Below are 23,634 nucleotides of genomic sequence, written 5' to 3'. Positions count from 1 at the left end.
AACTCTTATAAAAAGTGAACAGAAAAGAAGATAGTGGGGTAATAATTATCAGCAAAGTGAGATAATAAATGCCATGAAAATGAGCTAATAAAAAGTATAGAAAAATGAAAAGTAAAGAGAAGGGAAGATAGTGAAGTCATAAATACCAGCAAAGAAGGGGTAATAAATGAGTCATGACAGCAAAGCGGGTAATGAAAAGTTTAGAAAAATGAAAAGGCAAAAAAAGAAAAAAAAAAAAAAAAAAAAACCCAAGCTATCTTCATCTTATTCGCTAGGCAAACTCTACAACTCAAAAAATTCTAGATTTCTGCAACTTAAAAATGAAAAGATGTTGCCTTAGGCGTGCCCCACGAAGCCTAAACGAGTATTTCGCTGGCTCCCACAGAGACAAAAATATTAAAGTCTAGCCTCCAAGACCGCCCAGGCACGCCCCGAGCTGAGTTTTTTAAAACACTGCTCACAACTCATAAGTCTAAAGATCTGCTAAATTTGTAGCCGATTTCAACTAGTCCATAGATAAAAAATCATGAGCAAGTTTAAAGACGATGAACTGACGATGCTTATATGTAAACATTCAGGCACTTACTATGCAGCTGCTTAATAGGCAGCTTGGCGAGGTAAGCTGGAAACATCATGTCGAATTTCTCTTCTTGGATGCAAACGCAGCTGTATCAGTCTTCCTCGAAATTCTTTTGACGTTGAAGTTTCATTGATACGGGTGGGGAACAAGATCTCTCCAGCGAAAGAGAATCTAGGTCGACGCTGGTACTGCTCGGCAAGTCATCTCCTTCTGAATTGGGTTCCCATGCCTCTCCACTTCCTTGTACTTGCAGATCATCAACCACTTGGTAACCAAATGCTTGATGTTTCTCTTCCATCCTTGAATGTTCAGCTACAATGTCTCCACTGCGGGCAATCACTTGGAAGTTGATTTGAAGTGTGCTTGATTTAGTATGACTATCGAAAGCTGATGACTCTCCATTCTTTATTTCACCCTTTTTTGAACGTCCAAAAGAAATTGGTCCCTGCTTGAGTTAAGCTAGAGAGAGAGAGAATCCTCCTTCTCGTAGCAAGAAGAGTCGCTTCATCTAACTCCTCCTCCTTCACAGTGGCCACGGCATGCTCGAAATTGTCCTCTGGCTGCTTCGGATCTATATTATTATCAGCGGCCTCCGTCTCTAAAACTAGAGGTGGCAAATCAAAATATTGGATTGTTAATAGATACCTGTTAAGATCCATTTAGTTTGATTTCAACTTACACCTTCATCACCAGTATCAATCTTCCTTCTATATTATGGTGATAATAAATTAAACGGGTCTTAACGAGTACGCTGTAACAATCCAATAGGTTGATTTGCCACTTACCTCATCAAATTAAGCATATGAATATGAATAGAGCCATACAAAAAACATGCTTAAAACAGGGCAGGGCCTGCATGCAGGAGGAGCCATCTCATAATCTGGTGATCATGCTAAAGAACAAGGATTATGAATTTTGAAGGTTAAAAGGTCGTTTTTGGCTTTATCAGTATAAAAGTTCACCACTTCCTTGCTCACAATCTTAAATCTCAAAGTAGGCCCCATCATTTCACTTTGTTTACAATAATAAGAGAGTTGTCATTTTCACACCCCGTTTTCTCTTTCTGCACTTATTTCTGATGTTTTGGTTGTTTGATTATACTTAAATTATTGAATTTGAATGCTGAGACCGATTACAATACTTGCATGTATTTAATACAATTATGATCTAACGGTCAGCATAACTCAAGCATTCATATATATTAATACAATCACCATCTAACAATCGTGATGGTAATTGTATTAAATACATGTAAGTATTATAGCCAAATCCTTGAATGCTAGGACAAAACGAAGGATTGCATACTGAGAAAAGTTGAGTGCGGAAATCATATTTTCCGTAATAATAACTTCATACTAATAAGATAACTTGATCAGATTGCATAGTCAAAGAACATATATAGTAGCATAAATTTTTAATAACAAAGAATTAACTTTAACACATGCTTGAATTACATGTCACAATCATCAGCATCCCCTAATTTCCACTTTTGTTTATGAAATCGAAAAACTAATCTTCTGAATATGTCAATCTACTTGGCCAGATTTACAGAGCAACTTCCCCACATCAAACAAATCGGAGATCCAAATTCATCTGTCAATTGGAATGAAGAATCAATTTCTTTGCCACCAACCTAATGCCTGCTCTCTGCTGATAGTCGTAGGGATCCAAGGAGAAGAACGCATCCATAAAAGTCCCTGGTTTGAAAAGGGTGCTAAGTTCCGAAGCATCAAACTTGGTGAAGACGAGCCTCTGCTCAGTGCCCGAAGGCTCTTTCTGATATATCTCTGTGGCGTATAATGCAATATCCCCACATACTGCTGTCGGTATACTGCAGAAACAAATTATACAAAGAAACAGTACATAATCAGATGAGTCCTCCTTTTGAGTAGCTAATAAACTGCAGTAATATTGTGTTTTCTTATGTGTGTGTGTGTGTGTGTGAGAGAGAGAGAGAGAGAGAGAGAGAGAGAGAGAGAGGGAGAGAGAGAAACTTACTGTAATCTCACTGTAGGACAGTTATAGAAACCCTCGTTTCGGATCACAGCAGGCCTCCATTCGGAGCTGCTACCAGAATCCATAGACAACTTTTGTGCAATGCCATCACATGCATCAAGAACTTTGCACAAACTTGGTGATGCGTAACCAACAATATTCAATCGTGGCCGGCCAGCATGATCAAAATACTTTTCATTGATTCCAAACCGCAATTTCATATGCCTACAGCAAATCTGCAAAGTTACATCTTTGTGTAACAACTTTATCCTCTGACTACCGCGATACAACGGAACAAGGGAGGCACAGATAGAAGGAATGGAAACTTCATCAGGCTGTAAAAACTCCACAGTGCCATTGGAGCTCCCCAGTGCAGCAGGTGGAGAACTCTCAACAGACTCTTGCACACGTATTTCTCTCAATGTGATGTCTGGATGATTCAACTCTTTCATCACTTCATCTCTAAGTGGGCCCATGTCAAAGAGATCTGGTCGAGCTGTGCTCGATTCAACTAGATCAGAGACTTCTTCGGTATTGTTATCCCTAAGAGATGTTATTGGATGATTCTCCCCTGTTCTTTGATTTGTAGAGGATAACATCTGACCATTCTCATGCTGAGTATTCATGTTTAAGCGAGCCCCCGTAGCAGAAGATTTCCCATCACTACAACTTCTTGTGATAGCATTTGGAGAAACCCAACTGTTCTCCGTGAATACATCTGGAAGGCTTGACTCCTGTGAATAGATCAGACTATAGTTAAGTTCTTACTTTTGATATATTTTGTTCAGTGAGCAGCTCAACTTGAGCTTCAAAAGGTCTAACTCTAAGGATGTGAACCAAGTACTGTTTTAAGAATACTAGTCTTATGTCTAATTTCGAGCCTCATACCGTGCATTATGACCCTTATAAATAAAGAAACTACAAATTTCAAAATAGCAAATAAAATACAACTGATTTATAATCTAACATGGTAACACCCCGCCCCTTCACGTGTGAGCTCCTCACCACCATTAGAAAACCAACATGAAATTCAATATAAATGCTTTATTATTCAAGAATGAATGGGTTCACCATTCCTTTCAAAATCAAATCATTACCAAGAATAAAACGGTTGCACAGTATTTCAGAACTTCAAGATTCATTCGAACATCATCCAAACTCCTGACAAACCATTACATAAAAGATTAGTCCAAAGAAACCAAATTGAAGGCAAGAGTAATTAGTTTAAACTCGAAGTATGTTTCCAGAAATACCTGTGTTTCTGCTGTCCAAGCCCGAAATAGGTTGCAAGAGTGGCCATCTGCGGAAAATAATACATGTCATGTATGTATAAACGATTAACATTCACCAAAATCACAATTCCATATTTCTTTTTGTCCTTTAAATATGGATTTGAATAATTTAACGAACTTATTCGGATCAAAATCTAACCAGTAACATTTACCAACAGATGGAGAGAAAATAAATACCTTCATGTTACCAGCTCTCCTTCCGAACCGCTGTGTCAACAATGCCAAGGAATCAATTGTACCTTTCGGTTCTGGAGCAGGCCGACCAATTTGTGCGAAAGCCTCCCGAATCCGAGCACAATCAAACCTCAGAATGTTGTGACCAGCCCATATACGTCCTATACAAGAAAACCATAAAATCAAATTCCACTCATCAAAACTGAAAATCAACCAAAATTCTTCATACCATTAATGAAATATGAATCTCAAATTATCCATCATCGCCAACAGCCACAGAAATGAAATCCAAAGCAACCCACAAAAATCAAATTGAGCTAATTTACTTGCATTGCAGCTAATTTCCTTCCATTTCTCGGCAACCAAACACACAATCAACCATAAATATCAAACTTTCATGTTAAAATTCAAATCATTCGTACAAAATTAAAATAAAAGTCCAAAATTTAGCTTCTTTTCTTCCCTCAATTTTCTCGGCAGCCAAACACCCAAACGCATAGAGTTAAACTGAGAAAACAAAAACTAAGGGCAAGGAACTAACCGTGGAGAATGTCGTAGACCTTATCGGCGATGTCTTGAAAAGAAGGGGCGGCGACGACGGCGTCGCGGGTAATGCCGTTGCAGCGCACGGACAAGGAGTTGATGGCGGAGAGGTCGACGGGTCGGACCAGGGTGGAGTAGCTGTCGAGCTCCACCAGCTTCCTAGGGCAAACGAGAATCGACCCGAATTCCAAGATGGCGAAGCCCTGCCGGGGTCGGGTCGGCACCGTCGTCTCCACGTCGAAGAAGGCTATTTCGAACCGGTCCTCGCTCCGACTCGCCATTTTTTATCTTCAGCTGTTTAAGGGTTTTGATTTGGTGTGCAAATAATAACCCGCCAAGCCAAAACCCAAGCCCCCCGCTTCTATATAAACTAGCTGTACAACAAGGCCCTTGCTTCCTTGCTAAGTTTTGGTTTTATTGAAGTTTGGGCAAAATCTAAAAAGTGACATGGGGAGAAATTCTGTCCGTTCAGAGGATTACTTCATCCATTTATCTACATATGCTAAAGGGTTTTTTTTGAGTTGAGACCATTTTCGAAACTTGTTGTCCATAGTTCAAGGATCAGTAAATTTAAACTGTTCAAATTAAATTCGATAGTCTCATTAACTCATTCCACTGATTTACCTCACACAAATCAAGGGTTCAAATCTCTCTCTCTTGGACGGTTCAGATTTGATGATTCTTAGGCTCCAAATAGTGAGGTAGGAAGAGGATCTCAACTCCTTATGTATATAAAGTTTTGTTTTTACGATTTTAATGAAATTCATTTGTATACGTGTCCGACTACGATTTACACATAACAAGTAAAAACTTTGGTCTTGCATGCATGAATAAAGGTAGGTAATATGAGTAAAGAAGCAATAGGGGAATGCAGGTTTGGTATCTAATTCCTTGCCTTGGTGTGTGACCAAAGCTTGATACAAAACCCTAATTGCAAAGCCACATGTAGCCTTGTCCCATCTCCCACGTCTAGTTGCATTCTTTGTACTGCAACCCCACTAATTACAAATACAAAGAATGGTAAATCTATTTAATTTACAAAGAGTTTTAACTTTATAGGGTAAAAAGGTCTAGAGAAAGTTGAGGACATGCTTATGTTCTGAGAAACGGGACATCAAGGTGGCAATGTCTCAAATCTATCACGCATCGTCATGTGTTTTAAGTTTTCCATGCAGCGCTCCCGTTTCATGCAAGCCCTTTGAGCTTCTGTCGGATTTACCCTTCCAGTCTTAGGGAAGCTAAGGATTTTCTCTTTTCCTATTCTTCAATATGGAAAAGCACATCTGATATGTCTGGTTTGGTGATCTCACCAAGCATCTCGTAAATCAAAGATTCATCCTTATGGGTCCTATCACCTGCCACAAAACTATGAACAGCTCCATTCACTTGAACCCAACTTCGACCCGGGGGCTTTTTCGCGCCCATCTTAACCATTTTCTGTCTCAAATAAGCAACATCTAGCCATCTTTTAGCGGAGGCATACACGTTTGACAAGAGCACAAGATATCCTGCAGCCTGGTCAAGGTCAAGTGTAACTGTTAATTTTTGAGCCACTTTTGATGCAAGTTCAGCGTGCTTGTGAAGCCTACAACCGCCAAGGAGCGCACCCCAAACAGCTTTGTTTGGATTCATAGGCATGCTCTCCACAAGCGTATGCGCTTCATCTAGAAAACCTGCTCGGCTCAAGAGATCAACCATGCACCCATAGTGCTCAATCCTTGGGGTGAGTCCGCAAGACTGGGTCATGAACTTGAAAAGCTGGCGGCCCTCCTCAACTAATCCAGCATGGCTACAAGCACACAGGACACCAATGAAAGTGATTTCATCAGGTCTTACATAATCAATTCCCGAGCTTAGCATCAACTGAAAGATACGAAGAGCTTCCTGCCCGCGACCTTGTTTTGCAAATCCAACGATGATGCTGGTCCATGAGACAGTGCTTCTTCTTGGCATCTGCTTGAATAACTTATAGGCATCATCAATTAAACCGCAGCTGGCATACATGTGTATGAGTGCATTGTACAGAGTCACCAACCGCGGCTGTGACTTCATCCACAATTGCTCTTCGATGTACCAGTGAATCCACCTTCCCAGTTTCAAGTCCCCTATTTCAGCACAGGCTGATAATGCTGCCACTAGCGCCACCTGATCCAGTTCCACACCGGCCCTCCTCATCTGACCAAACAAAGACAAAGCTTGCTTACACCTCCCACTCTGAGCACACCCCGCAATCATGGTGGTCCATGAAACAACATTCCTCTCCGGCATCTCGTCAAAAATCCTCCGTGCCCCGTCAACATCCCGACACCTTATATACCCCACAAGCAGCGAATTCCAACTCACAACACTCCTCTCACGCATACCATCAAACACCCGGCGTGCATACTCGACACCACCACCCGACCCTCCACCCGTCGCATACAAATTAACCAAACTCGTCTGAACAAACAAATTGGAAACAAACCCACTTCCCAAAACCCTCCCGTGCACCTGTTCCCCTTCTCTCACCAACCCCGACCTCGCACAAGCACTAAGAACATACGAATAAGTAAACCCATCAGCCTCCGCCTCCGAACCCACCAGCCGTTTATACAATTCAACAGATTTCCGCGGAGTTTCGCTCCGAGCGTGGCCTCTGATCATCTGATTCCACACAGTAGTACTTGGGTTTTCGACATTTTCGAAAACTTTGTGGGCGTGATCGAGACACCCAGAAGCAACGTAGAGTGATAAAATCCGAACAAGAATGTAGCTTTTTTGTGTGAGTCCGTGAACTGTTATTTGGGTGTGAATTTGGGTGAGTTTTTTGATCGAGTTGCAGCTCTGTAGTAGAGAGAAGAGGCGTTGTTGCAAAGCTCTGGAGGTTGTGGGGTTGGCGGGAAGGGGTTCCTCAACTGACATTTGAAACCCTTCTGTTTTGTGAAAGCAAAGCAAAACAAGGGCATGTAATTAACATTTTGCAAAATACATTTCCGTTTTGCATGCAAAAACATGTTAAAACGTACCGGTAATGTTAGGAAACTAAATTTGTAGATAAAATTTGCAAATTAAATGAGTATCACAAATAGAAATGAGCACGTTTATCAATGCTTAAGTAATGATCAAATCATCAATTTTCATGTCATTTATATCATGTTGTATTGTCATTTATCTAGTTAAGTCAATACACACAACAAAATTAGCACAAGAGTAATATATGTGAAGCTTCAATTGTGTCAATTTAAAGTTGGTAGTTGATTTGATTACATCAGTACATCCAACAAAATTAGCACGTAATTGGCACAAAATTAGCACATCAATCTCAATGTCTCGAAACATACGTGAATAAGACAGTTACCGAGATCAATGTCTCGAAGATCCCTTGCACCTAAGTTCAAATCTCCCTCATCCGAAGTTCAATTTTCCCTCCCGTTAGTCTTACGAATATTGTTCAACACTTGAAACTATAGGGACGAAGCGACACTCTATCAAGACCATTTTCTTCCTCCTCGTCTTCTCCGGCATCCGATTCCAGGAGCACCATTTGCAAGCCAAGCACTGGAACTCTTCAACTCTGCCGCGGCAAAACAAGGGTAGCGAATCCATCTCCGTGGTTGCATCTTCCGAAAACCCAACTCCGCACAGACCTCAAACCGCCGAAAGCAAACCAGACCCTTAAGAGATACCTTAAATCCAACTCCGCCACCAAAGCTCTCTTGCTGTTCCGAGACATACTGCGTAAAAGTCCGTCCACAAAGGATGGCTACGCTCTCTTGTTTGTCATCAAATCTTGCACCCAAAAGTCCGTCTCGAGGGAAAGCAACTGCATGCCCTTGTGCTTAAATATGGATTTGAATCCATATTTTACCTGCAAACATCTCTTATGAACATGTATTCTGCTGCAGGTGATGCTGTGAATGCACGCCTGGTGTTTGATGAAATACCCTCCAATAATGTAGTTTGCTGGACCACATTGGTTTCTGCTTATGTCGACAACCAGAGGCCTAACGAAGATCTTCAGCTGTTCAGGCAGATGCAGATGCACAATGTGGAACCCGATCAAGTTACATTGATGGTCGCTCTCTCAGCGTGCGCTGATCTTGGAGCGTTAGAAATGGGAGAGTGGATTAACGCTTATGTCTGTCATAAGTATGGGTTTGATACAGATTTATGCTTGAACAATGCGCTTGTCAACATGTATGCGAAATGTGGGGACATTGGAACCGCGAGGAGATTGTTCGATAGAGAAGGATGTTATGACATGGACATCGATGATCGTGGGGGCATGCACTACATGGACAAGCTGAAGAAGCGCTTACCCTTTTCGGACGAATGAAAGAAGCAAGTAAAAACACCAGGAAGAACAAGAAGAATGGTGAGTTTGGAAGCGCTTTAGTTGTCCCTAACGATGTTACTTTCATAGGAGTTTTGATGGCTTGCAGCCACACAAGGATGATGGAGGAAGGGAAGCGGCATTTCAGAAGCATGAGCCAAGAATACGGTTTGAAACCCCGCGAAGCTCATTTTGGGTGCATGGTGGATCTGTTCTGCCGAGCCGGGCTCTTACAAGAAGCTTATGACTTTACCCTGAAGATGGCAGGGCCTTCAAATGCAGTGGTGTGGAGGACATTGTTTGGCGCGTGCAGCCTCCACGGAGACATTAAACTTGGCTCGCAAGTTAGGGTAAAGTTGCTTGAGTTAGAGCCTAGTTGTGTTGGCGATGATGTTGCTTTGTCCAACATCTATGCTGCCAAAGGCATGTGGGATAGGAAGATGATTGTTAGAGATCAAATGAAGCGCCGGGTTGCAGTTTGATTGAGGTGGGAAGGAGTATCAGTGAATTCGTTTCGGCCAATGTCGACCACCCTTTAAGGACTTAAATTTATCAGATTCTTCGGCAGTTGATTGCAAGTATAAAAGCTTATGGCTACTATCCGGAGCTTTCGAGCCTAAACGAGTGTTGAAGGGAGAGAACAAAGGTTTAAAGCATTTGTACTATAATACCATATGGTTTAAAGCATCCTTTGCACTCTTCATTCTCAAGTCACCCACAAAAAACTTTCATACGGCATGAAGTTCTGTAAATTGGTAAAACGGTGAATTGAAAATGAATTCCTCATCCGTTGAGGAGTCAAGTTAATTTTTTTTTATTTTAAAATCTAAACTACTTATTAATAAAATCTTCTTGTCTATCAAAAAAGAGTGAAAATATAATTACATATTAATACGATAAAATAAAGTCATAAACAGTAATATAATTTTGCACAAACTGAATTTTACTGATTATTTCTTCCCTCGTCATCATAGCACATATTTTAACTTTTCAAAAATAAAAATAAAAATCTCTTTCCGCTCTCACGTTTCCTCTCTCTCAGCCCCTCTCTCTTTCGCATTTATCTCCAACTTTTCTCTCCCTAATTTTTAAAAAAAATCCGTGCAATTAAAGTTTCCAATTCCATTATTTACAGAAATGATATTTTCCCAAATATTTAATCTTTTTTAATCTCTCTGTTCCCTGTACTTTCCGTACAACTTGTTCTCTGCAGCAGCAGCAGCAAAAAGCCCCCTTTGTTTATTTTTGAAGGGTGTTCTAATTTATTGAAATAATTTATTGTTGATTTTTTTATGTGATCAATTATTTTGGTTGAATTATAAGTGCCCCAATGTGGAAATTGATAATTTTAAATATCTAGATAATTGATGTTATTGTTCCCATAAATTCAACGTTGGTAATAATTGATGTTTTTTTTTTTTAATTAATGGAGTTTGATATGCATGTTTACATTATTTTTTTTTTCTTGCGGCTGGATTTTTCCCAGGAGGTATTGCTGGTGCTTTAGCTGGGAAGGCTTCTGATAGAGGTATTGCTAGTGCATCTTACCAATCTTATTGTTTTGTAAGTTAATGATGAAACAAATTTGGTGATAAAAAATGTGATGTTCCTCTGCGCAATTGCTTTTTATCTGGTTTTATGAAGCTGGAATGAGCAGGTTACCCTTGCTAATCTTCGTCGTGATGTCCATGGAGGAGCGGAAACCAGAGGGCTGCCAAGGGATGTTCTGAAGAAACTACCATCTCGTGTGATCTTGAAGGATACCAAGGCAGCTCGGGGTTGCTGTTGTACGATATGTTTGCAGGTCGTAACTCTTTCTAAGGCGACTTGAACTATTTTTCCGTTTTAGTTTGAAAGTATTTGTGATAAAATAGATCGATACATTCACATATTTGGAAGATTAAACTATGGTAACTGGTTAATCAATACTTAAATCTTAATATTGTTTTTGCTGATGGCGGAAAGCAATCATGTTTATGAATCGGGGTGTGGGTTCAATCTCCCTGCCTCCTAAAAACTAATAATTTAACTCACTAACGCTATCGTTTGTTAACGAAAAAATCACTTGTTTTCAACTCAAAAGGACACTATCTGAAATCATAACAACAATAATGTAGTTTCTGCAGGATGTTGAAGAAGGAGAAATTGAGAGGACGCTGCCCCTGTGACAGCATACGTTTCACTTGGCGTGCGTGGACAAGTGGCTCGGCAGACACGGTTCGTGCCCTTTATGCCGGCGAGATTTGTGAACGAAACGCAGGTTGATTTTTATCACGATGGTGTTTCGACGTAAAGTTTTTAAGAAAAATTAATGAAAAGAGTTTGAAAACTTTGAGTTTTAATCAAAATGACAAAAATGTGTTGTAAGTGAATAGTACCATAAGCGATTTTTTTTAGTAAAAATGCCATTTTTCGTTAAGGTGAGCAATACCGGAAGTGTTTCGTTAAAACTCCCACGTTTTTATCCCCTTACTATTTATGTAAATTCAGGTTTTGGATTTGTTTAAACTGTAAATAGCTTAGTCATGGTTTGTGGTGAGTATTGAAGATGTTCTTGTGTATTTGCTCCCTTTAGAGATGCACAGGATATTGAACAAGTATATTTTATATAAGAAAATTGAACAAGAAAATTTTAGAAATATAATAAACTGAAGCTTTTGGCATGTGTGATGAATATTCCTTTTCTGATCGTTGAATTGAATCGAGAACGAGGTCCTATGTTTGATTGTCTCGAGGTCGTGTGTTTGATTTGATCCTATTAGATTAGATTATCTTCTCTTTCTCTATTATATGATAAACTTGTTTGTTGCTGCATCCATTTGAGATTCCCTAACATGTAATTGATACCCTGATCTAACAGAATCAAACACACGACCTCAAAAGAATCAAACACAGGATCTCGTTCTCGATTCAATTTAACGATCAGAAAAGGGATATTCATCACATGCCAAAACATTCAGTTGATTATATTTCTAAAATTTTCTTGTTCAATTTTCTTATATAAAATATTCTGAAGTACGGGTGACCATACCACCTCACTCCGTCCCACCCACTCCTTGATCTAGCGTGATGAGTCGTGATGAACAATCACGTGGTACGTACATCCGGACCAAAGAACATCTCCTACTGAACGGTTTATGCATATTAAAGGAGGGAGGACTCGAGCACTGGACTTCGGCGCAAGGATACTCCTCTTAATTACTTGAGCTACAAACTCTTGCAAATAATAACCGAAACTGCTTTTAAACAATTTCATCAAAAGCGCTTTCAGTCATTTTAAAAGCACTTCCAAACAAGCCCAAATATTTAAACAACGATTTGTTTGATTTTAGACTGGATAAGGAAAACGATCAAAGCAAGAACAGCGAAGGAAGACAAGAAAAATGCTTCATTAAGATTGGAATGATCTGTTACATACATAGCCAAGGAAATGGTACAAAACCTATGTGTCCCAGGCGAACCGCAGACTTGTTGCTTATCAGTTTCTCTGCATTCTTTAATACAAGAGATATTGCACGTACCGAAAGGACATCCGAGGAGAAGAAGATGTGATGAGTATGCTTCCTAGGTCGTACGTAAATTTCTGCAAAGATGTAGATTAACTTAGTTGAGTTAGTCGTAAAAATTTTCAGAACAAAACCAAACTCGTGCTTCAAATAGCCGTTCATCATGTGCGGAAATTCAAGTCCATCAACCAGATGAATTTTAAGAAGGCAACTTATGCAGCTCGTCGGTGAAATGACTCAAAAGAAAATGCTAGTAGGTTTTCGTATATCAGAAACTCGAATGAGCAAGAAGCTGGCTTACATGGCAATGATGAAAAGAAACAACACGATCATTTGGAGGTCATTTCACACTGCAACTGCTACAGGCCTTTTGCTGGTCTTGATTCCTTTAATAGCTGCAATATTGAAAATAAAAGCCAATGTTAAGATGCAAGTTAATTAGCTCGTCTGGACTAATAATATAGGTTCTGAAATCTGTGTGATCCGTACCTTCAGCGTAATCTTTAGCTCCAAAGACAGCAGAACCAGCAACAAGAGCATTAGCTCCGGCCTCAATAACCTGCCACGACAGAAAATGTTTGAAACCGGATTCTTACATCCTAAATCGTGCAACTATTTTCACACTCAACAAATATGTTCAGGTTCCATTAATCAACACGACTAATTTGTTCTTTCTGTTGATATAGTTACATCCTAGGAAAGCTCTCAGCACGACACATGTCAAATTAGTTATAACGGGTACATTGAAACTTGGTCCCCATACCTTGTACGCATTTGCTGGACCAACTCCGCCATCCACTTCAATCCATGGGTTCACTCCCTGCAGTAATAACAAACAAAACTGTGAATACCTTCTCGGGTTCAGATAAAGTGTCTGAACGGAATCCCACAGCGGGAGAGAGGGAGAGAGAGATTGAATCAAGGTGAATTGGGATTATACTTTCTCCACACACATTCTTCTCAAGTCTGCAATTTTCTTCACCTGGCTTTCTATGAAGCTCTGCCCACCAAAGCCAGGGTTTACCGACATAATCAAGACCAGATCAACCACTGAATCATGAAAAAGAAAGTCAATATCACCCCATTTCACGAGATGATATATCAGATGAGTTAACAATAAGCAACAATCGTCTTTTCTTTTTGTACTCTCCCTTCCCATGCATTAACTCATCATGTAAAATGCAAAATTGATTGAGAACAGGAGTATTCTGGCAGAGTTTCGAATATAAGTTGGCCTTTGTGATCCCATACAAGTAAAATACACCACATAAGGGGACGATCCTTGACCATATAATATCACTAAGAATCAATTTTATAAAGCACTACCATGATTATATTCCCCAAATGAATCAGAACGTATATAATATCCAAAAGATAAACTCACCATCGAGAATATACTCAATTGCCGTTAGAGGGGTGCCAGGGTTCAGCACAACTCCAGCTTTAGCTCCCAGACTCTTTATCTGAATTACAACAAAAGTATAGGATTACAAAAATGAACTCGTGGTACAAACCATACTATTTTCTGGTAACACTTTCATGATTGCAGGGATAAGCTTAAATGCATTCTCTTGAAAAAGGAAAAACAACTAAATTGGATCGTGTAGCCCTAGCTTTGCTTCACCATCTATGTATATCATACTTCTTCACTTCTCACAACCACGGGAATATTACATCCCATGAATTCGTAGTAGAGACAAGATGACACAAACCAAATTCAGAACAGTAACGCAGCTGCATCAGTTCTTTAACAAGTATGCCATCACAAGGATATGAGGGAAACCTTACCTGATTAACTGAACGGTGTAAATGGATGGTGGAAGATTGTTCAGCATGAACACTGACTATGTCTGCTCCAGCTTTGATAAAATCTGGCACTCGCTGGTCAGGCTCCACGATCATCTGCAGCGCTTCAATTTCACATTAGCCATTGCTCTTTATTCAAAGCCTATCTAATAGATACCAAAACAGGAGAACAAAAAATACCAGATGCACGTCCAAAGGAAGGTCTGTCACAGGGCGCAAAGCATCAACCACAAGAGGTCCAATGGTAATATTTGGAACAAAACGGCCATCCATCACATCGACATGAATCCAGTCACAACCTGCCAACTCTACAGCTTTTACCTAGATAAAGTGAGAGTCAAACTCTAATGCTAAGAGTTTCAATCTTATATTTCAACAATGGAAAATCTGATGCAACAATTTTTAAACGACGTTTTTGCAGTAAAACATAATACAAACATTTCAAGGTTTACATAATCTATGTTTTCACCTATAATCCAGAAACCGAAAAAGCAATATATGCTGACAAAGATCGAAAAAAATAGAACCTGCTCTCCCAACTTGGCAAAGTTAGCAGAAAGAATAGATGGTGAAACAATGATGTCACTTTTCGAGAATTTATCAACCCGAGATGAAGCCTTCACCACAGTCCTACATCTCCTCCTAAAACCGAAACGATAACAGAAGCAACATCAGAAATGCAAATATCATTCTTTTCCTTCTTCCGGATAATTATTTGCACTTCAAGTTCAGCCAAGCTTAATTGCAACACATCAGGCACAAATTTCAAATACCAATTCACTAAATTCAATGACCATAACATCCATTCGAGCAAAGAACTCTGCTTTTCACAAACAAAGTCAACAACCATTCGAGCAAAGAACTCTGCTTTTCACAAACAAAGTCAACATCCATTCGAGCAAAGAACTCTGCTTTTCACAAACAAAGTCAAATGAATACACTCCCACGATTTCCCATCTCAAATTTCCAACAATTTCTTAACGTTGTACTACTTTCCTCAGCTGGGTTTCATCCGAAAGCACAAATTTTTCTATCCTAGAACTGAAAACCCGGCAAACAAAACCAAACCCAAATGGAATTCAAACGAAACAACGTTAACCAAATCAAAAAGACAATACCTTGTGAAGGTAAGAGAAGTGGGTTCAGAAACAGATGGTTTTTGAAGCTTAAGACCTCCGCCGAGTCCGCTGATCTGCTGGGACTTGAGAGTTGACGAACAAAGTGAAGCAGCCGACATCTTTCCCTTCTCCGAATCTCTGTCTCTCTGGCTTCAACGGTCAGCTGGTGGCGCGGTGAGAGAGAAAGGTTTGGTCTTTTGTTTTTCTGTGTTCAATTTCCGTCCCACCGATCTTTCAGCAGAGAGGATTGAAAAATCTCGGAGAAATTTAGGAAGAAAAAACGTGTGGCCGACACGTGTAGTTCGCGGTTTTTGTTGGGGATTTTCTTATCCGCAATGGTTGGCGCTCGATTGTGCTTGCTTGTGATTGTGTAAACTTGCAAGTGGGCAACGGCAGTTTGTTAACGTTTGTTGAAGTGGCTCTTGAAGTAAAGTAGAGGCCTTTTTGCCTACGTGGGGATTTATGGCTTAGTTTATTAGAGCGAGATGTAACTTGGAATTCTGTGTTTGGAGCTTACGAACTGAGAGATTCGGACCACTCAATTTCAATTTTACTGTTTCTATTAACACTTCTCATCAACCCACATTTTGAAAAAATGAATGACCGATGATTTGGATCTCTCGATCCAGGATTCCAGACACAAAGATCCAGAGTGAATCTCATTCTTAGTTTGTTAACGTTAGTCCACACATTTCTTAGGTTGTTTCATAACTGTTTCGCATGTCAATTTGGACTTGACCATTTCAATTACATCGAGTTATAGGGTTGTAGTTTGTGTTATAATTTTTTAGTTTAATGGAGGAGTAAACTGTCAAAATTTATCCGATTTTTCCTCTGAACTTCTTATTTAGAAAATTAAAGACTCAAATTAAATTTGTTGGCCAATTTCCTCCACCAAATATAATTACGTGCATACATATAAGAGGAATTTGCTAATTCATACCCCACTTGAGAGGTGTTATCTACAAATCTCGCTCACATGCCTTGATCATGCAGGCTTTTCTAATCCTCTCTTCATAACATTTCATGATCTATTAGTTCAAAACTTGGCATCAAACATTGCCTAAGTAATCGAGCCACTAGCACTATTATCCACTTGAAGCTAAGAGGGGGTCACGTTCGGTTCTCATAGATAACGAGTTTAGTATCTAATATTGCAGTTGTGGGTTGCACCATCCGGTGAGGAGCAGTGTCTCTTTCTCTTAAGTTTAAAGTTTGAACCACCGTTCCCTCCATAATAAAATAACATAAAATAAAAAAATAATTAAAATAAACAAAAAAAGAGGGAATAAAAATGTCAAAATAAACAAGCAAGTGGTTTATAGGCCTTCATCTTCTTTTAACCTACTGCATCCCGCAGTCACATCATATCTCTTCTTAAAGTCCAGTCCGTACTAACTAGTAGTACAGAAAATAAACAATCTAAATTGAATTGAGGAAATATTATTTTTGCTTACTTGCCAACCTACGAGTTTTTTCCTTATAACTTGCAGGCTCTGTTTAAGGGAGGTTCCGCGCCTGCATTTGAGAATCACAAGCCATGGTTCCCATGTATTTCGCGACAGCTTGGTTCAACGATTATGTTTGCACCTGAACCCTTCAACATCAGCAGGGATTTGATTTCTTTCAAACCTTCAAAAAGCGAGCAGCATCCGCTACTCGGAGTCGGAACCTGACAGTGGCATTTCATAAGAGTCTCTTGGTTCCATATCGGTGATGGAAGGGGGTAGGTCTTGATTAAGCACGTTTCTAGCCCGGTCTCTCCTTCTTCGTCTACTTTCATCCTGTAAGACGGAGATTAAACATGTCATTGGAATGATCTAGACCAAAAACATGGGTGAAGTGTACTAAAGTACTAAGTTGGTCTGTTATATTTTTGCTCTTAATACTCACCTTGGAATTTGGCTGATTTGGTTGACTAGACACTGGAGTTGCTTGACTCCTCCGAAGCCAGATGGTACCGAAAGACATCAATGCGGCTAGAAGCAGCATTGGACCAAGCCTTGGATCTCCAACGCGATCATAGACTCCACGTAGCATTCCACGGATGCTCTGCATGATCGTGTTTGTTGAAGGAATTCTTTGGACACCGGCTGACCATATTGGCTCTGAATCCTCAGGAACCAAATGAGGAGTTCTTGTTCTCTGCAACGGAAACATAAAGTAAAGCTCCTGAAAAAACAGTAGTTCATGAAACTGCTCGTATGAGAAGGCCAAGTTTATTTACATAATGAGGAAGATCTCTGGAGTCGCCATCATTGATTATTTGCGAGATCCATTTAGTAATCTGCATGAGAAAGGTGAAAATGAAGCAACCAACTTAGAGAAAATTTGTATTCTGTGACGTCTGAGGCATTGATTGTATCTTAAAGTATTGTGATGCAAAGTCAAGAAATTCTCAAAACCGAGTTAGATACCTCCTGAGTATCATCTGAACCATTGTACTTTGCCACAAGCTGTGATGCAGGATCTAATTCCTGGTCTTGCACTGCATCCCATATGCTTTTCGGCTTCTTCTCGGGCTTCTCACTCTCTTCTGTCACATTCCTCTTATAGCGTACAATAAATAACTGAGGAACATCGGTCATATCTGTCCTTTCTCCACAAGTTTCATGGCTGTTCTCAGATTGGAGGAAGAAGAGGCAATATTTCTGAACAAAAATTAAATCTTTTGTCAGACAAAAGTTTCAAGACCACACTCAATGATATAACAGTTAAAAGGCAAACAACACACAAAGGTTCACCTTTTGGGATTCTCCGTCAAGCCAAGCAAATGTCAGTCGTTTGCTTTTAAGCGCTTCTGCTGCTGGTGCTATAGATTGCACTTCATCAGCTGACCTTGACTCGACTTCATTTGACAATTTCTCTTGAACCCTGCGAATGGCCTATCAAACTTATGTCATTCACACCAACTGCTAAGTTTTGAAAAACTTAATGTTAGATTGCATAGAAAACTCATAAAGTCAGAAGTTTTGATTGCTTCTCTGAATATGGTAATTTTTAGAATGGATGCACATTGGGTTTAGGATTTCTCTGACATAACTTGTTGATCTACAGCTATCTGAAACAACTCTAAACAATCGACACAAACCACAAATTAGAGCAATATTGTGGGAAAAAAAATGACAGGAAAGACACTTACTCCACGCATGTTACTGAGTTCTGGGCTATGCCTCCCTGCTACAACAGCACAGTACCAAGTAACGGTATCATATCCAGCACGAGAATAACCTCGAGAATCACAACCCAATTCCATGGATGTCGTACTCCTCAACTGAGGTAGCTCTGAAAGAACGTGTGAGAAATAAATGGGAATTAATTAGTCTTACTGCAAAAAGTTCAAAAGTACACTTCACTACCACCAGAAAATTTGATGCATTATTTTTTGTTACATAGATCCACTAGTAAATGAATAGGGAATCCAAAGCAGCTTATTGAATATACTGTGTGGTTTGACCTACTTTTTTGAGAGTCCAGGTATATTGCTAATAGGTTAAGGTCAAGGCCAACCTATGTAAGCTTTGTAATGCACTCTTTCATATTAAATGAAGAACGTCGCAAGAAGATAACAGTACCTTGTTGTTTATTTTGCTCCATAATATTTAAGAACTGTGAGTAGTCAAAAGATCCTGCAAGTCAAAACATACGGCTTTGGTTATCACATGAAGCACAAAAGTTTATAAAACTGTTCTAAAGGGTTAAGAGAGTTATGTACCGTGGTACACAACAGGTTTGACACCAGGATCTTTCAAAATCACTATAGCAGGTGCAGATTCCACCTCAAACCTGTTGGAAAACATAAGAGTTCTTCTGAATCACAGATGCATAAATTTTGGTATCCAACTTATGGTAATAGTTCAAGTTCCAACTGACAATAGTGGTGTTTGTGTTATTATAGACTCAGTTCACATAAAAATTTTGAAAATCTGAAACTGTACTCTTTCAGGAGGATTAATATTAGATTAGCCACTCTTCACCAAAAAAAAAAAATAATAATTAGATTAGCCACTCACGAATTAAACCAAAAGGAAGATTCCTCTTCTTGCCACAACACGAATGCAAAAGAAGCATGAGCCCAATAATTTTTAGCAGCTTGGCGTATGAATGGAGCAGCACGCACCCCCGTTTTTGAGAAGAAAATGACTCTTACCTATGAGCCAGAAGAACAAAACCATTATCCAAGTGACAGGTCAAAAGTATTAACAATAGATAGCAGCATGTTGTGGAGGCATCTATTTATACGTTAATCAATTTAAATGCATTAGAAAAATATTGAATCTGCAAGTGTACCTTATGAAGACTAACTTTTGCTAGAAACTTCTGCCCCTGAAAATTGAAGTACGCATTCATATCATTTTGGGGTATGTTTGGGTGACGGAAAATAAAGAGCAGAAAAGTGGAAAAAAAATGAAAGGTGAATTAATAATACGCCTAAATCAGCGAAGCAAAAGTAAAATTAGATGACAAAAACAGATTGGATAACCTTACACTATGTTTGGATGAGGAAAATAAACATAGAATTTTGCTAAAAGTCAGAATTTATAAATTAACAGGTACCAATTCTCTTGTTTGGATTTATAAACATAGAAATTTAGAATTTCCGCATGGAAAAAAAACTTGGAATTTGGGACATCCAAATCCCAAGTTCAAATTCCATGTAAATAGGTGTCATTTCTCAATTTCTATGATTGAGAGTTTAAAAATAACAAATTCTGTATTCAATTCCATTGTTCTTTTAGGTTAACCAAACAAGAAAATTTACAAATTCTAGAAAATAAAATCTCGTCATTTCAATTTCCGTCATTTTAAATTCCTTAGTAATCTTAAATTTCTTCACCCAAACATAGTGTTATACTGCATCAAACTTATATTTTGAACAAAGTTGTATTTAATCTTAAGTTAGAGAGGAGAAGGAAAGAAATCTTCTCATAGAATTACCAGTGTCTCCTTTGAGTAGTAAAGAATACGAGGCAAACCAAGTATGGTTGTTGCAAACCAATCTGTGATTGAATCAACAGAGAGATCTCCTTCATACCTGAGACAAAAGACTCAGACTAAGATGTCATTCCATAACTAATGAAGGAAACATGATGTGCTTGATCATATCAAGCAAGAAGGAAAAGACAGAAAGAAATACTTGCCCTTATATATAGATATAGCAGAGTATCTAAACTCTTCTGCCATGGAAATAAAAAATCAATCTTTACAATATTGTTAATCTTACAGCTTACTGAAAACCTCACCTAATAAAACAATTGGCAGTTTTACACCCCGGCGGAAAAGCAACAAGAGAAGGAATGCCTGTAAGAGATTGATATGCAGTTAGAAACATGAAACAAGAAATGAAAAGACTTCATCACGAAACAGTTTCCGTGCCAAAAAATTCAGAGTCAAATTTACGATTGCTTAGTAGTTCAGCAGCCCCATAGTCCTGGTAACAGTTGGCACAATAGATACAATGCCCAGGGATAAAAGATGCAGTATTATGTGTAATGAATATCCCTTAAGTTTCAAGATCTTATTTCTAAAGCTTATGCCCCTAACTTCGTCTATTTCCAACCATTTATTTATCAAAATATGCATATTCTTGAGCAGTTTTTTAGTTCACATTCACACATTCCAAGACCTGCAATTAAATACGAATTGAATCTTTGGAAAATAACAGCAGGTAATATTGATCATTATCAAACCACTTACCATTCCTGAAGAAAGGTTGTCCAGTTGGTTTTCTCTCAGCAAAATGTGTCGCTAGCTGAAGCTCTCCAAGTTCCAACATACCAGTATTTGCCACACCATTCAGAAAAACAGCTAGAGGGTAACAAAAACAAAATGATCATATTCTCAAACAAAAATTGTCATAAATAAAACTAATATTTTGAGTCAAATATTGGAATTTAAAGAGGGAAACAAAGAAAAGAAGGGAAAGAATGGGTTGTAAAGTTGTGACTATAATGCTTGGAATGTATGAATATTTATTTCTTAAAAGGAATAAACAAATTTAAACATACAATCCTGGGTCAGAACGTAGAAGAGAGAAATTTTTCCCAGTCAATCTGAATGGTTAAACTTATGGAGACAAAACCAACTAATCAATTGGTAAAACACGGTCTCCACTCTGTTTAGTGCATGAATTAGCCACTAAACATGTATTCACCTTTCACGAAACCATTTCAAATACAGGTAAAGAATCTTAAATCAGGTTCTCCAAACTGAAATCGTACCAATTTTCTTCCACACATCAGAAAACTGATAGTAGCTTTTGCTCCCAAATGAGCACACCTGGTCCAAATCCCAACAAGCACAGAGTCAGTAACTTTTAAAAGATAAATAAAAGAAGTTATCTTGATAACAAAATACGACAAGAAATATATATAAGGCTATTTTATGACTGAACATGCATGCACACTCTAGTTATGTGTTGGCTAGAACTTTATAACAAAATAGGTTAGTCTGTCGGGTTATGCATGTACTTCATTAATTTAAAGTAAAAATCTAATGGAAGGGGAGGTAAACCAAAGAGAAGATATAAGCATATGCCGGACATGGTATGCAAGGCATCGTTTATAACGTGGCTTTACCTGAATCAGCCATGGTTTGTTACCCTCGAACATAGTCTGAAAATCCTTGGAGGTCATGACTGTACCATCATGGTCTTCGGTTTCTATTAAAAAGAAAAGATTACACTTACTAATCAGTGTAGAAATAATGGAAATCCTTTAATAATTGTTCTAAGAAAAAAAAAAAAAAAAAACAACGCTAATGTAACTGAAATGTTAACATGATGAAAAGATTAAGTTCCAACCATAAGCAACAGACTCTAGCAAAGGAAGGTCTATCTTCGAAAAGCTTTCTCCTTTATATTGCTCTGTGACCTTCTCAACCACATCCTAAGGTCAAAAAAGGGAAATTAATAGGACAGTTGAGCACGCCACAGAGGTTAGCGAAAAAAGAACATGGATGGAACTACAAGCTGGACAAGTAAGATGTTGATAAGCCTTGGAATGGGAGGGAAAACTCACTATTTGCTCATCGATGCCGAATATGTCATAGTTTCTTTTCCACACTGGATTTGCCAGCAACTCAAAAGCATATTGAATCTGCACTTACATCCCTATGTCATACTTAGATCAATAGTATAAACGAAAGAACAGAGAGCAAGCCAAAATACTGACTACGAAAACTACTCATTCTAAAAGCATTGACACAGCAGTTATCTTATTACTTCTATTCGAAAATAGTGAACAAAAAACTCATACTTTTTAAGTAAAAGATGCATCTTTTCCTTCTTATATAGAAAACGACCATTTTCGTGTAATGTATTCAAAATATTAGTAATAAAAAAAAGCCCAATTCAACATATTTTCACTCATTCTTTGGTACAGCCATATAATTTTATCATCTGATTGCATATTTGATAAATCAGGTCACATGAAGTTTTTCATCTACATGTTAACAATAAAACTCTGCCCCGCGGAGAAACCACCGAGTTCACTAACCTTGATAAAATCGGAAGTATCCGGAGCCTGCCCGTCTGAATTCCTGAAAAGCATGAAAAATTGAAGCATTTCAGATTGTGTTTTTTTTCAAACTTTGACACACAGAGCCTTCTTCTTCTTCCGGAAATTACCAAAACCAATCAAATTGAGCAATTTCAGCCATTAAAACGACATACCAGACTGAAGAAATATTTTCATACGCCTCTTTCACTTCTTCAATGGAGCTATAGCTCCTTATACCAAGAACTGCAACAATTCAATCAACCAAGCAATCATTCACAATCCATATTCATACAATATGTGTATATGTGTGTGTGGAGAGAGAGGGAGAGGGAGAGAGAGAGTTACTATCGTAATGAGAGGGAGGGAAGGATTTGGGAATAACGAAGAGCTGGAAGAACATGGCGGCAGCGAAGAGAATCAGAGGCAAAGAGTAGGCTTTGATTACCGACGCCGTCGACTTCGTCGCGGCCGGAGACGCAGGCTTTACCATGGAGCTCAACCGCAGCGGAAAATTTCTGGTTCCGGTTGCAAAGAAGAGAGTGACGAAGAGACTGCCGTCTGCGAGTAGCGGTGAGCCCAATATTATGGCGAAAGTGACGACAAACAGGAGAGTCTACTTCTACTCGCGCATTGGTGGAGAGCGATCGGCTTACGGGAACTTGACACGTGTGAGGATGTGGTTCGTATTTTGACGGAGAGTCAACGGAATTTGGGGTTGAAGGAAACCGGATCTCCTCCGGATCTTTGTAAACTGAGCCTCTGATCAAGGAATCTGAACAGCTGAAATTTGATCCAACGGTCTGAATTCT

The 23,634-nt window shown here is 39.0% G+C and overlaps 4 protein-coding genes and 1 pseudogene across 4 annotated transcripts; 1 reads left to right on the top strand and 4 right to left on the bottom strand.

The window, feature by feature from the left end:
• Positions 1 to 1,963: 1,963 nt before the first annotated feature.
• On the bottom strand, positions 1,964 to 4,982 carry LOC137710945 (protein NEN1-like). Its single transcript, XM_068450115.1, has 6 exons — positions 4,583 to 4,982; positions 4,045 to 4,202; positions 3,829 to 3,875; positions 3,673 to 3,736; positions 2,579 to 3,309; positions 1,964 to 2,411 (listed from the first exon to the last, which is right to left on the bottom strand). The coding sequence occupies exons 1-6, from the start codon at positions 4,863 to 4,865 to the stop codon at positions 2,177 to 2,179; spliced, it is 1,518 nt and encodes a 505-aa protein (XP_068306216.1). The 5' UTR covers positions 4,866 to 4,982; the 3' UTR covers positions 1,964 to 2,176.
• Positions 4,983 to 5,400: 418 nt separating this feature from the next.
• LOC137711704 (pentatricopeptide repeat-containing protein At5g66520-like) lies at positions 5,401 to 7,522 on the bottom strand. The gene has a single exon (XM_068450966.1). The coding sequence runs from the start codon at positions 7,483 to 7,485 to the stop codon at positions 5,842 to 5,844; it is 1,644 nt and encodes a 547-aa protein (XP_068307067.1). The 5' UTR covers positions 7,486 to 7,522; the 3' UTR covers positions 5,401 to 5,841.
• A 53-nt stretch (positions 7,523 to 7,575) lies between these two features.
• LOC137710218 (putative pentatricopeptide repeat-containing protein At1g74400) lies at positions 7,576 to 9,565 on the top strand (annotated as a pseudogene).
• Positions 9,566 to 12,266: 2,701 nt separating this feature from the next.
• LOC137710356 (ribulose-phosphate 3-epimerase, chloroplastic) lies at positions 12,267 to 15,580 on the bottom strand. Its single transcript, XM_068449309.1, has 10 exons — positions 15,327 to 15,580; positions 14,736 to 14,850; positions 14,389 to 14,529; positions 14,191 to 14,304; positions 13,787 to 13,865; positions 13,343 to 13,452; positions 13,166 to 13,222; positions 12,892 to 12,961; positions 12,704 to 12,797; positions 12,267 to 12,479 (listed from the first exon to the last, which is right to left on the bottom strand). Exons 1-9 carry the CDS (start codon positions 15,443 to 15,445, stop codon positions 12,748 to 12,750), a joined length of 855 nt encoding a protein of 284 aa, XP_068305410.1. The 5' UTR covers positions 15,446 to 15,580; the 3' UTR covers positions 12,267 to 12,479; positions 12,704 to 12,747.
• A 1,032-nt stretch (positions 15,581 to 16,612) lies between these two features.
• On the bottom strand, positions 16,613 to 23,390 carry LOC137710331 (uncharacterized). Its single transcript, XM_068449279.1, has 20 exons — positions 23,171 to 23,390; positions 22,999 to 23,068; positions 22,823 to 22,865; positions 22,346 to 22,423; positions 22,129 to 22,213; positions 21,905 to 21,987; positions 21,548 to 21,605; positions 21,024 to 21,134; positions 20,570 to 20,627; positions 20,265 to 20,361; positions 19,617 to 19,652; positions 19,340 to 19,476; positions 19,042 to 19,112; positions 18,902 to 18,955; positions 18,469 to 18,611; positions 18,071 to 18,211; positions 17,744 to 17,977; positions 17,554 to 17,613; positions 17,220 to 17,471; positions 16,613 to 17,110 (listed from the first exon to the last, which is right to left on the bottom strand). The coding sequence occupies exons 1-20, from the start codon at positions 23,313 to 23,315 to the stop codon at positions 16,982 to 16,984; spliced, it is 2,085 nt and encodes a 694-aa protein (XP_068305380.1). The 5' UTR covers positions 23,316 to 23,390; the 3' UTR covers positions 16,613 to 16,981.
• Between the last annotated feature and the right edge of the window lie 244 nt (positions 23,391 to 23,634).

Source organism: Pyrus communis, chromosome 12 (assembly GCF_963583255.1).
Source record: "Pyrus communis chromosome 12, drPyrComm1.1, whole genome shotgun sequence".
Classification (NCBI taxonomy): Eukaryota; Viridiplantae; Streptophyta; class Magnoliopsida; order Rosales; family Rosaceae; genus Pyrus; species Pyrus communis.
Note: the sequence above shows the minus strand (reverse complement) of the source record. Positions and strands in the feature narration are given on the sequence as shown.